Source organism: Protopterus annectens, chromosome 3.part1, assembly GCF_019279795.1.
Source record: "Protopterus annectens isolate FY-2018-M chromosome 3.part1, PAN1.0, whole genome shotgun sequence".
NCBI lineage: Eukaryota > Metazoa > Chordata > Ceratodontiformes > Protopteridae > Protopterus > Protopterus annectens.
The window spans coordinates 1,598,762,317-1,598,786,588 of NC_056732.1; the positions used below are offsets into that span (position 1 = coordinate 1,598,762,317).

The 24,272-nt window shown below is 39.0% G+C and overlaps 1 protein-coding gene across 3 annotated transcripts in view; it reads right to left on the reverse strand.

The window, feature by feature from the left end:
• The window catches only part of LOC122798571 (progranulin-like), a 491,843-nt gene that overhangs the window by 358,612 nt on the left and 108,959 nt on the right, over positions 1 to 24,272 (reverse strand). For all 3 annotated transcript variants that reach the window (XM_044067631.1, XM_044067630.1, XM_044067629.1), the window contains exons 3-4: positions 12,507 to 12,761; positions 6,619 to 6,876 (exon numbers count right to left, since the gene is read on the reverse strand). In XM_044067631.1, the coding sequence (XP_043923566.1) occupies positions 6,619 to 6,876; positions 12,507 to 12,761 (513 nt within the window). The remainder of the gene's footprint in view (positions 1 to 6,618; positions 6,877 to 12,506; positions 12,762 to 24,272) is intronic.

The following is a 24,272-nucleotide window of genomic DNA, read 5'->3' on the forward strand; positions in this document are numbered from 1 at the left end:
ATCTCTGTTGAAACTGTTCCCCTCCCCCATTTTCTACCGTGTCTTCAGTTGGTATAACTGTTTTTTACAGCTTGTGTGTTATCTAACTCAAGGATCACTTGTATAAAATTAGACTTGTTAGTAACAACCTACATTTAATTGCTGGAACTTGTGTTTTGAGAGACCGCCTTCCAATCTATCTGCAAATATACAGAGCTGAGTATATTTTTTTAGTTTTAGAGTTTGTACTGTTAGTTGTTGCTTAGATCTCTGTTGAAACTGTTTTGTCCCATCCACCCTCCCTATTTTTGGCTTGTAGTTTAAATTTGGTGGCTTTTGCAGTTGCCCACCCCACTGTAGATTTGATCTGGGACACTCCCCCAGTTCCATCTCTTTACCACATTCTACCTAATAAACTCTTTCTGCACTTTCATTTAGTCCTTTTTAATTTAATTGCATTTTTTAAACTGTGTTTGGTCTAATATTGCTACATACTCGAGTGTGCTAGCTTGCACTGCTTGTGAATTGTTTTTACTGCTGTTTTTGCTACTTTTCTGTAAAAAAAACAAAAAAACAAAGCAAAACTGTAAGCCTGTTTCCTACCTTTTCTGTAACTAGTGTTCCAGATACAGATTTGCTGTATCCAGGACTGTACATAAGCTTCTAAGCCCCCCAAGCCTTTCTGTGTCGGAGGGAAGCCTTTTAGCTTATCAGTGGGAGAGGTAAGCACTAGGTAACCTGTCTACCTCATAAGGAGTAGTTCTGGCCCAGAAATTGTAGTTATTGGCCATTTGGGCAATCTCTTCCATCTCTCTCAACTTTCTGATTTGAAAGCCTGCATTTGCACTTGTTTCTGTCCTGTAACTCATCTAGTGCAGATACAGATTTTTAGTTTTAGCACTTAAATTTGCTTATTCGTGCTCAGCACTTATTCAGAACTTGTAAACACTAAATAAGCTACTAATTACTATAGCACTCAACCTTCCTCATTACCTACAGGAAAACAGTTTTTGTACTTACTTTTCTCACTTGCTTAGAGAAAAAATAGCTCTTGTACTCACTTTCCTCACTTATCTAGAGGAAAATAATTTTTTATTCAGGCATGTCCAAGGGTCAGCTCCCAGTGTTCTCTCCTATCTATCTGATGAATGTGGGCATCTTGAGGCAATGTAGAAATTGCCTCATGTACACAGACAACCCTCTCCTCCTACCACCCAACACTACAACCTGTGAGAGATGCACTTATCTAGCCAAACTGGAGGTAAAGCTCTCTCCAACCAAGACTGAACCTGACAGTCATGAGGAGAAGGTAAACATGTGCACTACACCACACTCGTCACATAGTCTCTCTAAATCTACACCACCAAAATCCACACATAGTAACACAAAAACATTCACGGAGGCTCTCAATAATAATCTGTCTAAGCAACAGAGACCTCCAAAACAGAAACGCAAGCAACCTCCATCCCCCAACACAACCCAAATGACACATAGCCCACAGACTCAGTGTGCCACTCAACCACAGCCAATAAGGCAAAACAACGTACCCAACACACTAGTAATAGGTGACTCTATAGTCAGGCACACTGATGTCCCACTCACCAGTCTAAAAAATGAGAAGGTTACGTCAGCTGCCTGTCGGGTGCCAGGATCCGCCACATAACCCATGCACTCAGGTCACTCCACAACAAATAATTTTCTGTCATTGTCCATGTTGGTGTGAATGACCTGAGATGTACCTCCCTGGACTACATGAAAAGAGACATGGAAGAGCTCTCCAATCCTGTAGCCCAGGCAGGTATGACTCTAGCCCTGAGTAGCATTCTGCCATCGTCCATAATGATACCACAGTACAAGGACAAAATAATTGACTTCAACAACTGGCTAATCTTCTGGTGTCATTCTAAGGGGATCCAGTATCTGTCTGCTTGGGATGACATGGTCGACAGACCATGATGCTTTGCCACAGCTGGCCTGCACCTGTCGCCCCTGGGATTCCGGATACTGGCTAAGGCTCTTGCTGCCCCTATAGTGTCTTTTTTAGGCAAGGTTCAAATAACAAATTCACCACTATAACAGGAACAGGCAAGCAAAAACTGAGGGTAATGCTACTCAATGCTAGAAGTCTAAATCTCAAAATGCACTCACTCGAGGCACTCCTTAAAATGGAGAACATTGATATCTGTGCAGTGACTGAGACCTGGTTCAAGGCTCCAGAGAGCACCCCTGCACTATCAGGCTGTAACTCATACCACACTTTTCGGCCATGTAACCTGGACCAAAACACCAAAGGCGGAGGTGTGTCCATATTCTTTAAGGATATCCACACCTCCAGGCTAGTTGCTCAGCATAATGCATCCAAGGTTATCCAAGTGCAACAAACTCTGGGCAAAACTGCAATCCAAACTGTATCTTGCTACAGATCCCCCACCATGCCCCAGGATTCCCACTCCTCTTTTCTTGATGTACTGGAAAATATTAGGGTTCAACCAATCACCCTAATAATGGGCGACTTCAACTACCCCACCATTAACTGGGAAAACTACTCGTGTACCAATTCCTTAGATCACCGCTTTCTGGAATTCATAAACTCCAATGCCCTGAATCAACTTATCTACACCCCCACCAGGGGCAACAATATCCTAGACCTAGTCATTACCAACATGAGTAACCGGTGTTCCACACCTGAAGTCAACTCCTCGTTGGTCCGATCCGACCATAAGCTAATCACCCTTGATATCCACATCCCACCCCCACCCCCCATTAAGGAAACCATGGTAAAAATTTTCTCCAAAGCCAACTTCATGCTTCTTAAGACAGAAGTGTTGAACTTCATGACACCCATGCAGCTGGACTATACAGTTACAACTTCTGAATCCTACACAAATACACTCTATAAGCACTTACACGAGTTCATGGATTGTGCTATCCCAAACAGAACCAAGACGCTATCCTCCAAAAAAAGGAAGCCAATCTGGTGGTCCCCTGCCATAAACAAACTGTACAACAGAAGGAAGAAACTGTTGCAAAAGAGAGTAAAATCCCATGAGTGGAGGAGCTCCCTGGTCAGCTTCAGTAAGAAGCTGAGATCCCTTATAAGATCCTCCAAAGCTAGCTACGAAAACAAATTTGCCACTAATTCTAAGGACAACCGCAAAACATTTTATAGCTATGTCAAGAATCTTGATGGCAACACCCAGATCTGCTCTGAGTTACAGCACAACGACACGAAAATTACAGAACCAACTGATATTGCCAACATCCTGGCAGACAGGTTCAGTGTTAACTTTACCCCCCCCACCCCCTAAAGGGCCCATATCTATACAGGAAGAATGCAGAGTCCCTGTAATCACAACTACGCAGGTAAAAGCTGCACTCTCTAAAGCCAAAAACACAGCATCCATGGGACTGGAAAACATCCCAGGCTGCGTTTTACACGAACTTCAGAACAAACTGGCTCCTCACTTAAGCACCATGTTCAATAATAGCCTTGCATCAGGCTTTGTGCCCACTGAATGGTGCACAGCAACAGTTAGCCCACTCCACAAAGGGGGAGCCACCACTGATCCCAGGAACTATCGACCTATTAGCCTGATGAGCCTGGTTTGCAAGGCCATGGAACATATCATCATGGAACTCAAACAAAGACATTGGTAACCTCCAGACTCTGGATCCCACCCATTTCGGGTTTGTGAAAGGCAAATCATGCCTCCTGAAACTTATCGACTTCTTTGAGGCAGTCACCAAAGCCGTAGATGAGGGTAAGGTGGTTCACACAGCTTATCTTGACCTCATCAAGGCTTTCGACACCATCCCCCATTCTGGAATTATAGCTAAACTCACTAAACTAGGTATAAATCCCTACATCACAAGATGGGTTGCCAACTGTCTCACTGACAGAACCCACACTGTAAAAGTTGCAAACTCCAAATCTGACCTCAAAGCAGTGACAAGTGGAGTACCACAGGGTTCCGTCCTGGGACCTCTCCTGTTTGGTATCTACTTCTCTGAAGTACAGGCTAACACAGAAGGCCTCTGGCTAACGAAGTTCACAGATGACTGCAAACTAGGAGCCATAGTCAAGTCCCCAAATTATGTTGACATCCTACAGAAGGGCCTCGCTGAGACAGATGCCTGGTGTCAGAGCCATGGCCTCAAGCTCAATGCCAAAAAGTGCAATGTCATTCCCTTTGGTAAAAACTCTGTACCCAAGAACTACCACATAGGCAGCAATCTACTTAACACCGAATGTGTGATAAGAGACCTTGGGACCCAGGTGGACAGTAGTCTCTCCTTTGATAGTCACATCACCACAGTAGTCAGGAAGTCCTTCTAAGTGGCACACCTCATCATAAAAGGGTTCTCATCCAGGAAAAAAGAGGTCATTGTTCCCCTCTACTCAACACTCATTAGACCCATTATAGAGTACAATGCCCCTTTTGGAATGTACCTCACAAGACATCTGTAGCAGCTGGAAAGGCCACAGAAGTACCTCACAAAGTGAATTACTGGCCTCAAACAAATGCCCTACACTGACCACCTCAAAAAACTCCAGTTTTACTACGTAGCATATTGCCTACTCCGAGATGATCTCTGCCTAACATATAAAGCTATGTCAAACCCAGAGCTGTTGGACATGCTACACCTAAAGAAATCCAAATACCTCCAAGCTACATGCTCTAGGGACCTAAACCTTGTCACCACAATAAACAGGACATGCTGGAGGGATAGATTCCTGGCCAAGAGACTTCCCATACTCTGGAACAGGCTACCCATCTATGTTAAGCAAAGTTCTTCATTAGCACTCTTCAAGAAAAATCTTGATGAGTGGATGGGAAATAGGAAATACACCCCGGGGATCACTTCTGTGTCTCTGCTTGACAGTGGCACAGGAAAATAACTTTCTTGGGTGGCATAAGCCAGGGAACCTTGTTGGCTAGGCTTACGTAGGCAATTGGGCTAATAGCCTAGTACCTACCTATGAAACTGTGAACCTATGGAATGCAGGTATAACAATATCTCACTGCCTAAAATCTGTTACTAGTGTTTTTGTAATGCTGTAGCATGTGCTTCTCTCTCCACCAATACAGTATGCAGTTTGTGAATTTTACCTAGGCTTCTCACGCTGGAAAACATCACCCTCTACTGAACTACTTCCTCCTGCAGTCTCTTCATTAATTTATGTTTACTTATTATTTTTACATATCCTTAATGCATCCTGTGATGAGTAAAGTAATGCTGCTACAGTTTGTATATATGCTGTGAAAGTGTACTCTACCCCCCGCCACTTTAAGACTATAGTATAGTAGTCCCATTTTAAGAGTCTATGTATCCAATTATGCATTGTATTTACAGCCTAGAGTCAGTGTGTACAAATGACTGAAGTGTACAGAATAAAAGCTGTTTGGTTAAAAGGCTCATGTTTACTGGCTTTCTTGAGACTACTCTCAGCCTTTATTGGGTAACCATTAGTGCACACCATGACACATCATCTTCTTTGGCAGTAATGAAGTGTATGTGTGTGTGTATGTGTGTGTGTGTGTGTGTGTGTGTGTGTGTGTGTGTGTGTGTGTGTGTGTGTGTGTGTGTGTGTGTGTGTATAGTGAAATAAAGGAATGGCCACCTCCTTCTTTTCCCTACTTAGCAAGTAGACTCTGTGGATGGTCACAGCTCTTCATGGGGTTGTTACAAAAGTCAGACACCACTTGACATAATCGAATGGATGGAAGGACATGACAGCCTTAATATGAGCTAAGAAATTATACATGCAAGTATCTGAAAGGGCTTTCTAAGAGGACATAACAGTGGGAAAACAGAAATTGAAGAAATAGTGGCAAAGTATTCTCTTTTTATTTGTTATCTAGCTAATACCCATTGTGCATAACTGTTATTTTTTTAACAATTACCCAGGAGTTCTGGTCATTTTAAATGAGTTGTGCAGAGTCGTACAGTGTGTAAAAATCAAACCCAAAACAAAAGGATAAGGCACTTTGTGATATACTGCCAGATTCCATGGAGGTCAGCAGTCAACCTTGTTTTAATAATTTAGCTGGACTTCATGAAGGCTTGCAACATAAAGACTATAAATATGTTTGTGGTCACTACTGTGATCTACTGGAGGGCTTTGATGTTATATTTTTGGCAATGGCAAACAAAGGTCACCACCTTGAGAATCACAAAAAAAATATGAATGAAAAGTCCATAAAATGATGTTCCATTTAAGTTACCAGTGATGTAGCTGCTGCATGCTTATTATGTTTCATAGTTATGATGGCTGTGAATTGTCATAATACATCAATCATATGACTCAATTCATGCAATCTGAAGTACAGGTAATAAGTCACTGGAGAATAGCATTAATTGTAAATTTCTGAACTTTCTTGATTAGAAAACTTAACTCTTGTAATTTGCTAGCATGCATAGTGATGTACTTTATCAGTGTTCAAATAGAATATTAAGACTGCCACATGATCTTAAACAATGTGCTGATTCAAACTGAAGCCCTGAATGTCAACACAACATAACTTCAACTAAAACCTGCATTTTGTAAAACAGTGGCTATTTTTCATTTTTTTATGTAAAACACACACAAGACTTAAACTGTTGTGCTTCAGTAGCAGTAAAGGTGCTATGACTTACCGTTTGAGAAGGACAGCAACCCCAGCGTCCATTTGGTCGTTTGCAGCAGGTATTGTTATTAGGGCAATAACCCAGTTTATCACAGTAATTCACAGAACTCCGGTTTTCAGAGATTACAGATAGCTCCTCTACAAATGGAAGAGCTGGTGTTTTGGCCAGCATTGGTATGCTGGTATTGTCTTTTAAGAAACATTGTGTTGAGAAAAAGCACCAGCTGTTTTGAGGACAGCAGTGCCTATGGTCTCTGCAACAGACAGCCTGAAATTAAATTCAAAAGATATTTTAATATCAAATTCATTAACATAATGTTATAATTAGTAAATGTATGCTGTGAAAATTTATAGAAAGGTCTGTGCATATTATTTTAAATGAGCAATTACTTAATTATATGACATTTGTACTTTAATATATATTTATTAGCAAATCCATATTGCATTTAAAGCAATATACATTTGTTTGTCTTAAAGTACTTGCAAAATCAAATAAATTCTCTGTGACTTAAATCAAAATATCAAACCACCAACAATAGACACCTCTAATCAAATTTAGTAGTATGGAGATAGCCATGAAGGAAGATATAAGCAATATGTTATGAATAAGGCAATGCAAGAACTCTGCAATTCGCCTTCAGGGATCTGAATATCAGCAAACTTCACGTTATATACATGTGCAAACAAGCATCCCTAATAATTCAATTAAACAATTAGTGCAAATCTCTTCACTTAAAACTTACTATTACAAAAAACAGTTTTAGCTTTATTTAAATACATTACACATTTATTTCCTGATTCAAACAAAACATAGGGTCAAAATTCGTATATTGGAACATTTGGGAGATAGAAACAATAACAGCAATAGTCATATATCTAAGCACTATATGGGAACACATGGGGGTATGGATTCTGATTTCTTTTTTTTCAGTTTTGGCTAAACCTTTTTTACTTAGGGGAGGTGATTATGTAGATAAATTACAAGAATTAGAAGCTAGGTTAATTTTGAATTATAGAACATTATTTCCTAGGGGATTGAATCAGGAAATAAATGTGTCCTGAACCTAACCAAGAGACACTGGCAGATTCTCCTAACCAAAGAGGCTAGGAAAAATATTGCCTTCTCCATGGCAGATGGGCTTTTCATCCTTCCCTTTGGTGTCCATGTGGCACCCCACCCACTTAATAAAATGTAAAGGTCAGAGTTTTAAAATTTCAACAAAATATATGGCAGTTTACTTGGACAACATGGTTACTCACTCAGAGTTAGACTCTCTAAGGCAGGCCAGGCTTACTGTCAATGCTCTAAAATACAAGGTTGGAAAGTAATAGTTCAGGGTTCTAATTAAACTTCAGAAAGAAAAAATAGAAATGATAGAGAGATGGCCAAAACACTAGATAAAAACACATTCAAAATGTCCTTAGGCTTGCAGAGTATTCTAGAATTTTTTTTCTTGCACTTTGATCCTATAACCTGGCTCTTAACAGACCTCACTAAAGAAACCATGTCAGAAAAGGTTAGGTGGACACCAGAATGAAGCAGACATGGCTTTTAAAAAAGTTGAAGAGAAGCCACTGCTCTTGGCCATTTGTAGTGTATCTAGTTTTTTCTAAGTCTTTTACAGTTCATATGGACTCATCATAGATCAGGATATGGGCAAACCTCAAACAGAAGATAAACAGTGAAGAACATCCAGTTAGCTATTTGAGTAGAAAATTAAACAAAACTGAAAGCTGGTACTCCAATATAGAAAGAAAATGCCTAACCATGAAATAAGCCTTGTAGTCCCTTTAGAACTGTCTGCTAGGTAAGGAGTTCACACTAATTTCAGAACATTCTCCTGTAAAGTAGCTCTAACAGCAGAAGAAGGGTAATATAAAACTTTGCTGGTGGGCTACAGCCATGCAACCAGTTCAGTTCAAAAGTCAGCACCATCTCAGTGTGCACCACCACAATGCTGACAGTCTGTAAAGGGGTCAAAATACTTCCTGCAGGCTTGAATCCACTGGCTTCAAGCTGGGTGGGGTTATGTGCAACATAGTGTGATGACATTCCTAGGAGTGCCTAGCAGATGGTACCAAAAGGTACTGGTAGGACATCAAAGTACTCTACGTTCTATAGGCTACATGGCATATCTATTAGAATATGTAACTATAACAGCACATAATAGGGAGAAGCAAATGTTTGATGCTGTTCCTCTTAAAAGAATTACCTGAGGTAACAGGTAATTGATGGAAGCTAAAGATGGTGCCTATATAGTGCTGGTTCACTGACAATATGGCAGGAGTCTGTGTAGTATCTAATGCTCATCAAAGTTCCAGAGGACCTGGGTGGATTTTCCTGTCAGGAAAGACACGTCAAGGCCATTGTGGTTAGCTTCAAGATGGGAAGTGTTTAAACTATGTTTTATGACTACAAGGGGAAGTGCTGATATTTGGAGTTTTGAGTCATGTGTTCTGTGAAGGAATGGTGTGCCAGTAATGTTACATTAGGTTTAGCACATATGAGTAAGGTGGTGTAGGGGGTTTAACTAGTGGGAATTTTTGCTTTGCTAGTTATTAACTAATGACATCCCTGGCTGTATCCTACATGAACTCAGGCATGAGCTGTCAGCTCCATTAGGCACCCTATTCAATCAAAGACTGAGCACCGGCTTCATCCCAGCTGAATGGAGGACAGCCACTGTGATCCCTCTACACAAAGGTGGAGCATCTACTGACCCAGGTAATTATAGGCCCATCAGCCTAACAAGCTTGATCTGCGAGGACATGGAATGCATTATCATGACCTTATAAACAAGGACATTGGCAACCTCCAAACGACTGACCCCACACAGTTTGGTTTTGCCAAAAGGAGATCATGCTTGTTAGACTTGGCTGACTTCTTTGAAATAGTCACCAAAGCCATGGATGAGGGGAAGATGGTGCACATCACCTACCTTGACCTAGCCAAAGCCTTCGACACTATTCCCCACTCAAGCATAATGGATAAACTCTCCCAGCTAGGCATCAACACGTATGTTACCAGATGGGTAGCTTACTTGCTTAGTTATAAAACCCACTTAGTCAAAATAGGGGACTCCACCTCTAGTAATGGACCCATAATGAGCCGTGTACCCCAAGGATCGATCTTGGGGCCTCTACTGTTTGGGATATACTTTTCTGAGGTGCAAACCAAAACCATTAGTCTGTGGCTGACCAAGTTTGCAGATGACTGCAAGCTGGGTGCTGTCTTAAATTCCCCTAGTGATGTAAACATCCTGCAAGAGGGCCTTACCCAAACAAATGACTGTTGCCAGAAGCATGGCCTCAAACTGAATGCCAAGAAATGGATCATTATCCCCTTTGGTAAATGGAGTCCCTGCTAATTATCACATTAATAACAATGTATTAAGCATGCAATCAGTCATGATGGACTTGGGCAGCCAGGTTGATAGCAATCTGATTTTTGATCACCATGTTGCCTCTGTTGTATGGAAGGCTTTCTACGTGGTCCACCTCATAAGTAAGGCTATTTCATCCAGGAACAAGGAGGTCATAACATCCCTGTACTCCTCCCTTATCAGACCCATTATTGAGTATAATGCCTTCTTCAGCATGTACCTTGCCAAGCACATGCAGCAGCTGGAGAGACCACAGAGGTTCCTGACTAGGAAAATTCAGGGATTCAAACACCTGTCCTATACTGATAGGCTAAAAGCCCCATCCCTCTAGTCAGTCTCATACAGACTGCTCAGAGGTGACCTATGTCTGGCACACAAGGCGATCTCAGACCCAGCCTTGATGGAGTTGCTGCATATCTGTAAGTCAAACTCCACCCATGCAACCCTCATGCAATGCCTCAACCCGGTCTTTGACATTAATAGAACTTGTTGACGGGACAGATTCCTATCCCAGAGATTTCCCCCATCTATTGAATAGTCTCCCTCTCTATGTCAAGCATAATACCTCTCTAGCCCTCTTTAAAAGGAACCTGGATGACTGTATGGGAAATGGGAAACAGAAAATAACCCTCTGGGATCCCACCTGTGTCCCTGCTGGACAGGGGATACAGGTGCTAACTTTGTGGAAACATAGGCAAAATTCTTGGCTAGGCTTCTAGGGGCCTCTGGGCCAATAGCCTAGTATCATCCTATGAACGTGTAAACCAATGAGATATCTGCAGTGTATCTCTTAGTAAAAACCTAACTATATGTACAGTATCTTTACTAATTCATAACCTGCAAGGGGGTCATGTAGGATTAAAATTGCCTCCCAAATTTGAATCCATTTGAGATCATTTGTTTGTGTTTAGGGGGTTGTCAGCAGTTTGACAGCCATACTCCTTCATTTTACCACATTTAATTGATCGTACAGTTAGTAAGCAATTCGGTGGCATTGAATTGACAGCATAGATCAGCAATGTCTTAAAGAGAACAGAAATTGATCTACCTGTGTGTCTAAAAATAAAATACGTTTTATGACCTTTGCCTCCATTTTTTCTTTCCTTCTGAGATTTTCCTTCTTTTTTCTTGTTTTCTTATTTATTTGTATTTGTTAACTGGGTTGATCTCTGATTCTTAACAGAATAAACTGAAGAAATATATAATCACAAAATAGTGCAATGAAGTCCCACAGCCTAGCAGTAAATATCGGTATAAGATTTTCAATCCATCCATCACCCCTTTTTTCCATTTTTGCACATGGGGTCAGGGTGTCACTTCAACAATGACAAACATCTAAAGCCAAGGTATAGACTGCTTGGTATCTAGCTCTGCTGCAGTAGTTCTTCCACACCACGCATGCATGCTCACTCCTATGGCTAATTTAGAGTGTCCATGTCTTCGGAATGTGGAAGGAAACCAGAGCACCTGGAAGAAACCCATGGGAACACAGGGAGGACATGCACACTCTACATAGAATATACCCTAGTTGAGAATCGAACTAGGGAACCTCTTGCTGTAAAGTGCCAGCACTATCCACTGTGCCACTGGGTAACCCTCATATGACATTTTAAAAACAGTAGAAAAATGTTAATAGTAACATGATGTGTTTGAAATATATATTAATATGTGCAGGAAATACAACATAGTGCTGGTGTGGTAATTGCCTAATATGTACACTATTCCACATTGTTCTGATTGTCTGTTTGAAGAAGACAACAGATATCAATATCAGGCATTTAGGATGTAAGAAAATCAATATCAGGGATGTGTGTGCACATCCCATTCTCCTCCTCTACTATGAAGAATTATGTTCTGTTGTAAGGATGGTGTTGCATTAATTATTTGTTTCAGGAGAGTATCAGATTAATTTATGTTGGAGGGAACTTCACTCTCTGGAACATCCATGTGAAGCAGAGTTCCTCCCTAACCTAAATCAAGTGTAACTTGGACAACTGGATGAGGAACAGGAAATGCATCCCTGGTTTGGCACCTATGTCTCTAATGGACACAGTCAACTTGTGTGGTTCATCTCCCAGGCCCTTGCTTGTAAATATTTCATCTTCTAAGACCCTGCATGCACTTATCAAGGGTACTAGAACTTCTCAGAGATTTGGGATGCATGGCTAGGCTTAAAAAGGCCCTGTGGCCATTAGCCTAGTATACACATGTGAACCTATGAACTTTTGGGAGACAAGTACCCAAATGCAATTTGAACCATTTTATTTTTTATCTCTGGTAGTACATAGAATTATCCAGTTTGGATCATGGTAATTTTTACTAAAGGACTGTCAGTGCATTTCACTTGGGCAGGAGGATTTGAATTGGAACATGTTTTCCCCTGCAGTGCTTGTCCTGGTTGGTCTAGGCTATTAGTCTGTCTTTTGATAATAATGCTACCAGTTTTGTTCTTCAATTTTAGATATCTGTCAATTGAACAGCAGTGATCTGTAAGATTTGTAAACAAATTACTTACATTTGGGTAGGGACAGCATCCCCATGCTCCGGATATTAGCTTACAGCATGTTGTATTATCAAGACAATAGTGTGTGCTGTCACAGTGAACAACTGACTCTTTCATGAGGCTTGCACTGGTCAACTCATCCTTCTCAGGCATGGGAAGTTTGCTGATTAAAGGGATTTTCACATATTTCTTTTCACAGGTTCCTGCGACCAGATTGCATGTAAAACCTTCAGGACAGCAGTTTATATTATTTGAGCAGCAAACAGCCTGAAAAATAAATATATGCATAAATGAGTATAGCACTTGACAGAGTGAAATGAATCCATGAATATCCAGTTAAAACAAAACACATGCATATCTAAAGAAAACTTTTCATTTAATATGGCATATATTGATGTAGTATACATAGCATACATGTATGTCTTTGTGTGTGTGTGTGTGTGTGTGTGTGTGTGTGTGTGTGTGTATGCATACATATCTATATCTGTCTATATCTATGTATATATACATCTATCTATATCTATGTATATATACATCTATATATATATATATATATATATATATATATATATATATATATATATATATATAGGTCTACTTTGACCCATTGAAATTACACTTTAGTGAAAATCAGTTTTGCGTGTCCGGTTCTGTGAAAGTGCATTTCTCCGAAAATGCACTTTTGCGAAAGTACACTACACAGAACAATAAAAAAAAAACAAACAAACACACTAAAGTCACTAATGCTGCACCCCCACACCCCCATTACTAATATATACTAAATCTGAGATCATACTACAGTAAGGAAAAGGGAATATTTTCTTATCCTCACTGCACCGCGATCTACATCATTATCCCTTCCCATACATCAGAGAAGGAACACTGTACCTGCACCAGGAATTCTGTTCAGTATAGTGTACTTTCGCGAAAGTGCATTTCAGAGAAGTGTAATTTCAATGGGTCAAAGTAGACCCATATATATGTGTGTGTGTGTGTGTGTGTGTGTGTGTGTGTGTGTGTGTGTGTGTGTGTGTGTGTGTGTGTGTGTGTGTGTTTCATTGATGCAAGTCTCTGTAGTTAGATATTATTTAAGTATATACCACTCTTCAGACAATTTATAAAATATTTTGTTATTTTTAAGAACTAAAGTGAATATACTAACAATACTTATTTAGAAACAAATAATAGAGATCAAAAATGCAGTAGAACCTTAACCATTAAGGGTGGTATTCATAGTCAGTACTGTACATGCATTAAGTGCTGACAGGTGCAGCTAAGCTGCAATTCATAGAGGCAAATTATAACAGTCTGTGGTGTCTTCAAATGTAGGTATGGAAATGAACAAATAATGAGATGGTAATGAGAAATTTTCTTATGTTAATTAAGGCTATTTTAAGCCAACTGCAATTCATAGTCAGTTTTTTTCCTGCTTTCCCGCACTTGTTGAAGATGTAATATAAAAAGGGAAGACTCACCAAAAGTATCTGAGTTGCAGTTAGTAAAACTGCTCTCTCTTGCTGTGAGCTTTGCTATTTCGAGGATAGAGATGTTTGACTTAGCTGGTTTGACAAACCATTTGCACCCAGAACCTTTCATCCACCAAGAAGGTGGAAATATAGGCAAAGGATTACTCATTATAATTTTCAGGAAATCCTTGATTTATCTAGAGTGGACAGGCACATTATAAGGTTCCTAGTGAGCATGTTTGACCATCATAGGAGCAGTGGAAAAATGTGTGGGCTTCTTATTCCTGTGGACACCAAAGTATATATAGCCCTCACTATACTTGCTATGGGGACCTTCCAGAGACAGTCTGCGGGGCACCTTGAGGATCTCACAGACTTCTGCTTTTAGGATAGTGAAGGAGTTCTTGGATGTAGTCTTGGAACATGTGGATCAGTACATCTACTTCTCATTGTCACCTCAGGACCAAGCTTGGACTATGCATGCCTTTTATGGGATGGCACATTTCCCTGAGGTACTTGGAGTGATAGATTGCACCCATGTCCCAATTAGGGCTCCTCCTGATCCAAAGGGTGAGTGGTACCACAATAGGAAGGGTTTCCATTCCATCAATTGCCAAGTGGTATGTGATTCATGGGAGGGGGTGGATTTCCTATGCCTTTACCCAGCATGCTGACAGTGCACAATTCCCACATTTGGCATATTCAAATTATCTGCTTCACTTTGACAGTTGGTAGCCGTTGTACTAGAAGAAAGCACTGGTCAAAGGCCAACTGGTCTGTTTAGCAAGGATGATTTCAGATATAGATATAGTTGTAAAAGAAGGTGAAATTTTGATGGACATGTTAAAAAACAGAGGCTATCCATCTGTTTTTGGAATAGATTTTATAAGAAGTTAAATGAAAAAGATTTGATCACTTTATTGAGCCTCTTCTAGGTAGTAGTCAAGGTATTGAGATAAAAAAATTTGAAGAAGACTACTAATTTCAACAAGGGTTGGATTCTTACATACAACAATGAAGCTAGGGATGTTGAAGATGTTTGAGGTACAATTGGAAAACACTAAAAATTGCTGGTGTAAACATGGAAAGGGTAAGGGATCACTCCTTAGTAACCTTTAGATGGGACTGGAATATGAAAAACTACTTGGAAAGGAAAATGTACTGATTAAAGGTAGAAAGCTAACCCATTTGATGTCAAAATGTGGGAGATGTAGTTATTGTTCCTGCATTAAGGAAGGGGAGAGTGTAACAGTGAAAGGGTATGGAACAAACTTGTGCCCTAAAAAATGTAATTGTATGACTGATAAAGTGGTTTATATTGCCCTCTGCTTGCAGTGTCCCTGTTTTTATATTGGTAAAATGGAGAGGGCTTTGAAAGTTAGGCTCTACAAACACCTAAGAGACATAAAAAACAGGATATGAGGAATAATCTTTGGAAACACATTCAAACCAATAGTGACCACTCTTTTAGTTTTTTATGTAATCAGTGTTATTGATGGATGGTAGGGGGTGGTCCTTGGAAGATAACATTAGAATGTAAAGAATCCAAGTGGCAGATTAGAACCAATGCCACTGGACCTGATGGCTTGAATGAAGGACTATCTCTTTCTTACATTCTTTCTTAAAATGAAGGCTTTAAATTAATTGCAGTCCATTTTAGCTTGACCATTTTTAACTTAAAAACATTTAGTTTAAGATGGATTAAAGAGCAGTAAGATGTAGTACAAGATTTATTATTTACATCTTAAGACAATCTGAAAAAACCTTTTAACAGTGAAACGGGGTTTAACCAATGTTGTAATTTTACTTATGTTTAGTTTTAATGTGTTTTTAATGCATTTCATTTACATGAGTTACTGTTTCTTTAAGCATGACAGTTTAATGGATACTTTGTAGTCTTTGCATGCTTTTTCATTTAAATATGGGTTTACTGCTCACATTAATTACTCTGGTGAAGTCCCTGAACTGTCAGGGATGAACGTGCTAAGGATTTATTGTGTCTTATTGTTTTTTTTTTTTTACAATAAATTTGTTTTTTTTACCATAGTGGAATATTGTACTTATTTAAGTATTGAATTGAAGGGGGTGTACAGGACCTTCAACAGATCCTGGAAAATACACACCCATTATTCTGACTAGTCTTACTTGCAAAGCCATGGAAAGAATTATCACTGAAATGACCAACAAGGGCATAGTAGACCACCAGATACTGGATCCATCCAGTTTGGCTTTGTAAAAGGAAGGTCATGCTTACTGAATCTGGTGGACTCCTTTGAAAAGGTCACAAAGGCAATGGATGAGGGGAAAATGGGGCATACTGCCTACCCAGAGCTGGCTGAAGCATTTAATACAATCCCCACTAAAGCATTGTCAACAATCTTATAGAGCTAGATATAAACCCCTTTATAACATGCTGGATACTTAGCTATCTCACTGATAGGACCAGGGAGGTTAGAACTGGTAAATCCACCTCCACAAAGAGGCTGATCACCAGTGGAGTCCCCTAAGGCTCTGTGCTGGGCCCATTCCTCTTTGTCATCTACTTCTTGGATGTCAAAGCCCATGTCAAAGGCCTTTGGGGACCAAATTTGCAGATGAGTGCAAACTGGGGGCAGTCTTTGAGTACCCCAAGATGGGAATGCCCTTCAAAAAGGTCTAATACAGAGAAATACTTAGTGCCAAAGCCATAGCTTAAAACTCAACACCATGGAATGCATTATAGTACCTTTTGGGAAGTCTACCACTCTGGGTAACTGTATCATCAATAAAACACTCTTAAAAGTTTATTCACTAGTCAGGGATCTGTGAAGTCATATAGACAGTAACTAGTCTTCACCCAGGATGTGTCCAAGGTAGTATGAAAATTCCAAGTTACTCAACTTATTAGCAGGAGCATGACATCTAGGTCCAAAGAGGTCATCATTCCACTTTACTCCCCTCATCAGACCCATTATAAGGTATGATGCCCCCTTCAGTATGAATATCCATATCCACAAAGGTTCCTTACAAAAAGAATAAAGGGCATAAACACAATGTAAACAAAACAAAATGGCAAGGCAGAGCCAGCGAAACTTGTAGGCAAGGTAAATCCACAATAACTTTTAATAAATGCACACAAGTTAAAAAATACAGAGAGGTAAGTGCTTTCTTCTTGTTACTACAATACTTCATCAAACAATTAAATAAATAGCTTAACCATTTAAATACTAAAAATGTAATCAAATAAAAAGCACAATGACCAATAAACATTGAACTTTTTTATCCAGCCCCCCCAAACAAACCAATGAACAAGCAGATACCAGACATAAACATTGCTTTCAAAGCAGAATCATTAAATTCAAATAATTACAAAACTCTTTAAAAAATTACCCATAAAAAATCTTCAAATCATTTAAATCATTTAATATCTTATCTACTAAAAGCTTTCAACTTTAAAACACTGGAGATGGAATAATGCTCATTTAACCCGGGATTTTCAGTTACATTCAGAGCAAGCTGCCAATACAATTCTTCCCTTTCCAAAAGAACTGCCCATGGTTCACCCCTAACATTATGCTGAATTTTATGTATAACAACAGATTTATACCAATGGCCGTTATGAATCAGAACATGTTTAGCCAGAGTGTTATAAAGTTTAAATTTTTTATCTCATAATCATGTTCGTAGATACACTGTTTTATCATACGTTCTGTCTTGCCTATGTAAAAAGCATCACATAGTTGACACATGGTGGCATACACTACCCCTTTAGTGCAACAATCATTTTTCCCTGTTAATTCTATTTTTACTCCTGAAATAATCACTTTGTTACATACCAACACAAACCTACAGAGGTTACAATGCCTGCATTTTCGCATACCAGCTATTGCAGCAGTAGCTTTAATTAAAAGACATTCAAGAATAGTTTTCAGACTTATACCCCTCTTAAAAACAAATCGGGGTCAGTCATCCATTTTAGCCCTCAAATCATAATCATTTCTTATAGCAGACCAATTCTTTAAAATAATCCGTCTTATAACATTACTTTCCAAACTGAAAGTAGTCACAAAGGAATGCCCAAAATCTCAATCCTTTTCATTACCTGCCAAAGGAAACATAGCACCCATATCATTATGGTTCAAGATTGGTCTGTGAACCCCCTTTGCCTTTATTGCACAACTTCTTCTTTTATGTTATTAACAAACTTAGGGTGATAACCTCTCCTTGAAAACATCAGACATAAGTTGTCACATTCCTCTAAAAAGTCAGTGTATCTAGTAACCATCCTGGTAGCCCATACAAACTGCCCTTTTGCCACTGATTTTTTTCTGCATCAGAGGATGTGCACTAGAAAAAATGTGACAGTGCACTGGAGTAAGTGGGCTTCCTATAAATATTTGCAAAATATGTATTTGTATTCATATCTTTTTCCATCGATACATCAAAATTGGAGATCCGTAAAGGATCCAACTGATACGTAAACTTCAAAAATTCAGTGCTGTTTTATATATATATATATATATATATATATATATATATATATATCAAAAAAATATTAAACCTTTCTTCCCCATCCTTCCACACTAAAAAAAAATCATCCAAATAATGCATGTATAGTCTGAAGGAATCCATAAATTCACTATTAAAAACAAATGTATTTTCCCAATATATCATAACTATGTTGGCAAACAAGGAGCTGCAGCTAGAACCCATGGCAACTCCTTATTTTTGTAAAAAGTATTTATCATAGAACATAATAAAATTATTCTTTAACATGATTTCTCATAACTCCTCATATAAATTCATTTTACTCTGTTCCAAATTATTCTCAAGTAGAATTTCACAAAACCATTCCACCCCTAAAGTATAGGGGATAATGTTGTAAAGATCCTTAACATCAATTGTCACTGATAGATCATTCGTGCCATATTCCAACCCATTAATTTTACTCAAAAAGTCCCACAAGTCTCTACAATCCTGTTTTTCCTTTTCAACTAAATACTTCAGTTGGTTATCCGAGTATTTAGCACAGGCACTAGTGATAGAACTCCTAGCATCCACAATGGGTCACATTGGGTGATTATTCATATCCTTGTGGATTTTTTATACATCAAAAATGTTAAGAATAACAGGGTAACATATTAAAATAGATATATTCATTAATAGATATTCTCCCTTCAATAAGCAAATCATTAATTTGTGTTTTAACCCTTTGATAGGCCCCATTCATCTCATTTAATGTAACAAGCCTATAAGTGCTCTCATTTAATAATTTTAACATTAAGTTAAATGGAGTTATGAAAGTTTTATGCATACATTTTCATGTAAATAATCTCTTCCTAATAGAAGATGTAGCTTGGATAGTAATTACTTATAGTTTTGAAATAATCCCAATTTTATTTTTCCATTTAAATATGCTTTTAAGCATCCCATACATAAATCTCAGACATATCCTCTGTGTAATTAATATCCATGAATGTTTGAATTTCCTTGTTATAAAATTCTTTAAAATCCTTTAAATTAGTTATATATGATGCTATTCTTTTTATAGTAATTTTTATTATTATTTAATACAAGTTCAAAAGTGATGGCATTGTGATCTGAAAGTGGACATGAAATTGTCCTTACTTTACTCAGTTTAGATATTAAGCTATTGGAAATATATGCTCCATCGATTCTTGACTGTGTTCCATGTCTATGTGAAAAATGTGTATATAAAAAAGAGCACCTGAATCTGAAAATTCATTAATGTCTTTGATTTGAAATGAGTCAATGAAGTTTTTAATTCTTTTGCTAAAGCTAGTATTTTCTGTTTTCTAGTAGTATTGGGATCTTCATCCCTTAGTATACAGTTAAAGTCTCCCACCAAAATGATACTGCCTTTTAAGAGTTGTATTATCTTTTCTAATGGTTGCTTAACTGTTTTAGCACAAATACCCAGTATCCAATAAATATTAATAAAGGTATATAGATTTCCATTAATTTCAATTATTGCTAAATGAAATATGCTTTTATCATCATTATATGTGCTTATTATATTAGGCATGGGCGAGGAATTTCTCCATAGAATTGCTACCCTTTTTCTGTTTATATTGAGAACTACTGAAGATTGTAAAATGCTTTGTGTTAAGTCTATTTATATCATCTTGTAATAGATGTATTTTTTGAAGGAAAATGATCTGTGAAACATGTACATTTAGAAATGTATTTAAATTACTTCTTTTGCAACTATTATTTAGACCATCACTATTAATAGATATACACTTTAATTGTGTTATGTAGCATCTATGAGTAAGAATACAATACATGTCTTTCTAACTCTCAGGTGTATTATTTTTATTATACTACTCTTATATGTTTCACTCTGTCTATTAGTTATTAAAGGTATATATGTTAGTAAAATTAAATACATACATATTGACAGTTGTAGACACCAATAAAAACAGTAAGTTAAGTTAAAATTTAAACAAGAAATTCTTTTAGCTCTCTTTCCCTTCATGGAGTGTAATACTCCTAGTTTGAATAGTAAAACCATCCAAACTAACCCACCCATCTACTCTATCCAAAATAAGTCCAAGCCCTTCTGTGCTATTTTAAGTATATAAATAAATTATGTTCTATATACCATAATGTCACACCTTAATGTGATAATAAAACATTTATTATTTTTGCAGTAGATTTTTATTATAACACTTGTGAGATCAATTGAGTATAGGAGCTCACTTTACATTTTCCTTAAATATCATTAAAAATGAAATAGTAGCTGTATCACACATCCAAATAAATACATGATAATTATCAAGAATAACAGTACCTGCATGCCTGTTTCAAATATTAAATTCTAAGTGATTGTCCTTACAGTATAACCACTAAAACTTCCATGCTCTGATATTTCTTTTTTGGTATTAAAAGATTATTTGATAATGTCCCACTGAGAGCAGTGCCAAACTTTCCACATAATATCCTGCCTTCACCAAGAATGATACCTCAGTATAAAGAAAAAATGATCAATTTCAACAATTGGCTAAGCTTCTGGTGTCATTCAAAGGGGATCCAGTGTCCGTCAGCCTGGGATGACATGCTCGACAAGCCGCATTGCTTCGCAAAAGACGGCTTGCACCTGTCACCTCTTGACTTCCGAATACTGGCCAAGGCTATTGCTGCCCCCACAGTGCCTTTTTTAGGAAAGGCTCAAAATTAAACCCACCTCTGTAAACAGCACAAGTAAAAAAATGAGGGTTATGCTACTCAATGCCAGGAGTTTAAATCTAAAAATGCATGTGCTCAAAGCACTCCTAAGTATGGAGAACGTCAACATCTGTGCAGTGACTGAAACCTGGTTCAAGGCTCCAGAAAGCACTCCAGCACTACTGGGCTGCAACTCATACCACACATTTTTGCCACAGAACATGGACCGAAACACAAAAGAAGGGGGGGTATCCATATTCATCAAGGATACCCACACCTCCAGGTTAGTGGCCCAGCATGATACCTCTGAGATCATCCATGTGCAACTAACATCAGGCATATCTGCAATGCAAATTGTGGCCTGCTACAGATCACCCTCCAAAACCCAGTACCACCACTCCACCTTTCTGGAGACACTGGAAAACATGAAGGTCCTACTGAACACCCTAATATTGGGCAATTTCAATTACCCTACCATTAACTGGGAAAACTACTTGAGTACAAACTCCTATGCTCAGCGCTTCCTGGAATTTATCAACTCAAATGCCCTGGATCAGCTGGTAAACTCCCCTACCAGAGGCCAGAACATATTGGACCTGGTCATCACCAAAATGGGTGTCAGGTGTTCCGTACTGGAGGTCAACACATCACTGGTTAGATCAGACCATAAACTAATCACCGTGGATGTCCACACACCCCACCACCACCCCCAACCAAGGAAATCACAGAGAAAAACTTTTCTAAAGCAAACTTCACCTTACTTAAGGCAGAGGTGGTAAGTTTCACAGCCCCCACACTAAAGGATAACACTGCCCAAGATGCAGAATCCTTTACAATTGCACTCTATGAGCACCTACAAGGATGCATGGATCATGCCATCCCTAGCAAAACTAAGACTCACTCCCCTAAGAGAAGGAAACCAGTCTGGTGGACCCCTGCCATAAACAGGTTATACAACAAAAGGAGGAAATTAGTTCAGAAAAAAGCAAATCCCAAGAAAGAAAGACATCCCTGATCAGTATCAGTAAGAAACTAAGGTCCCTCATAAAATCATCCAAGGCTAACTTCGAAAGAAAAATAACAAAGGATTCGAAAGATAACCACAAAGCCTTCTTTAGCTATGTCAAGAATCTAAGTGGCAACACGCAGATATGCTCTGAGCTAGTGCAAAATAGCACAAAATATACTGAACCTACTGATATTGCCAACATCCTGGCAGATAGATTTAGTGCAAATTTCACCTCCCTCTCACCTTCAAAAGGGCCCACAACAATACTGGAAAAGTGTAGTGTTCTGGAAATCACCGAAGCACAGGTGAAAACAGCCCTTTCAAAGGCTAAAAACACAGCATAAATGGGGCCAGATGGTGTCCCAGGCTGAGTCTTGCACGAACTACAGAACAAACTAACCCCCCACCTAAACATGCTGTTCAACCTCAGCCTCTCCACAGGCTATGTGCCCATAGAATGGCACACAGCAATGGTTATTCCACTCCACAAAGGAATGGCCACAACTGACCCTGGTAACTATCACCCCATAAGCCTGACTAGCCTGGTCTGCAAGGCTATGGAGCGCATCATCATGGAACTCATTACAAAGACGTTGGGAACCTCCAAACACTTGACCAGTTTGGCTTTGTTAAGGGCAGATCATGCCTACTAAACCTGGTTGACTTCTTCGAGACAGTCACCAAGGCCATAGATGAGGGAAAGGTGGTTCACACAGCCTACCTTGATCTCGCCAAGGCATTCGACACCATTCCTCTCTCGGGTATTATAGAAAAACTCACCAGCCTGAACATAAACCCATACGTCACAAGATGGGTTGCCAACTGGCTTACAGACAGAACTCACATGGTAAGAATAGCGGGCTCCAGGTCCGACTCTAAACCAGTCACAAGTGGTGTCCCACAAGGCTCGGTTCTGGGACCCCTACTGTTCGGCATATATTTCTCAGAAGTACAGGCAAACACAGGAGGACTATGGCTAACCAAGTTCGCCGATGACTGCAAACTGGGAGCCATAACTGACTCTCCGGCTGACATGGATATCCTTCAAAAAGGCCTAACTGAGACCGACACCTGGTGTCAAAGTCATGGCCTCAAGCTAAATGCCAAAAAATGCATAGTCATCCCGTTTGGGAAAAACAAAACACCCATGAATTACCACATTGGCGGCAGCCCCCTTAATACAGAAGAGGTAATAAGAGATCTGGGGACCCAGGTAGATAGTAATCTCTCCTTTGACAATCATATTGCCAGAGTAGTTAGGAAATCCTTCTATGTGGTCCATCTAATTACTAAGGGGTTCACATCTAGAAATAAAGAGGTTATAGTGCCCCTCTACTCATCACTCATCAGACCCATCATAGAGTACAATGCCCCATTTGGGATGTACCTCACAAGACACTTCCAACAGCTGGAAAGACCACAAAAGCACCTCACTAAGAGGGTTACTGGCCTCAAACATATGTCCTATGCAGCACAACTGAAAAAACTCCAGCTGTACTCAGTGGCATATCGCTTACTCAGAGGTGATCTCTGCCTGACTTACAAAGCCATGCCCAACTCAGAATTGATGGACATACTCCACCTAAAGAAATCCAAGTCACTGCGAGCCACGCACTCTAGTGAGCTAAACCTCACCACAACAATAAATAGAACATGCTGGAGGGATAGATTCCTGTCACAGAGACTCCCCATACTTTGGAGCAAAATTCCTAATTACATTAGGCAGAGCCCCTCACTATCACTCTTCAAGAAAAACCTTGACGAATGGATGGGTAAAAGAAAATTCACTCCTGGGATCACTTAATTGGCTCTGCTTGACAGAGGCAAATTAATTAATCAATGGGGTGGTAAAAGCCGACACACTCTGGCTAGGCTTATAAATGCCCTCGGGCAGATAGCCTAGTACCTACCTATGAACCTATGAACCTATATTCATTTATGTTGCAACTCATCCACATTCTTTGATGAATTAACAATTTTATTACCCATATTAAAAATACACAAGTTTTATTTAATTAACTGAGTATTAGATAATATAACTTTCTGCATCACACTGTATTAAGGAGAATCTATAAAAAATACATGACCATGTAATATCAATTAGGTATTTATTTTGTGAAGCTTGCCTCTTTCCCT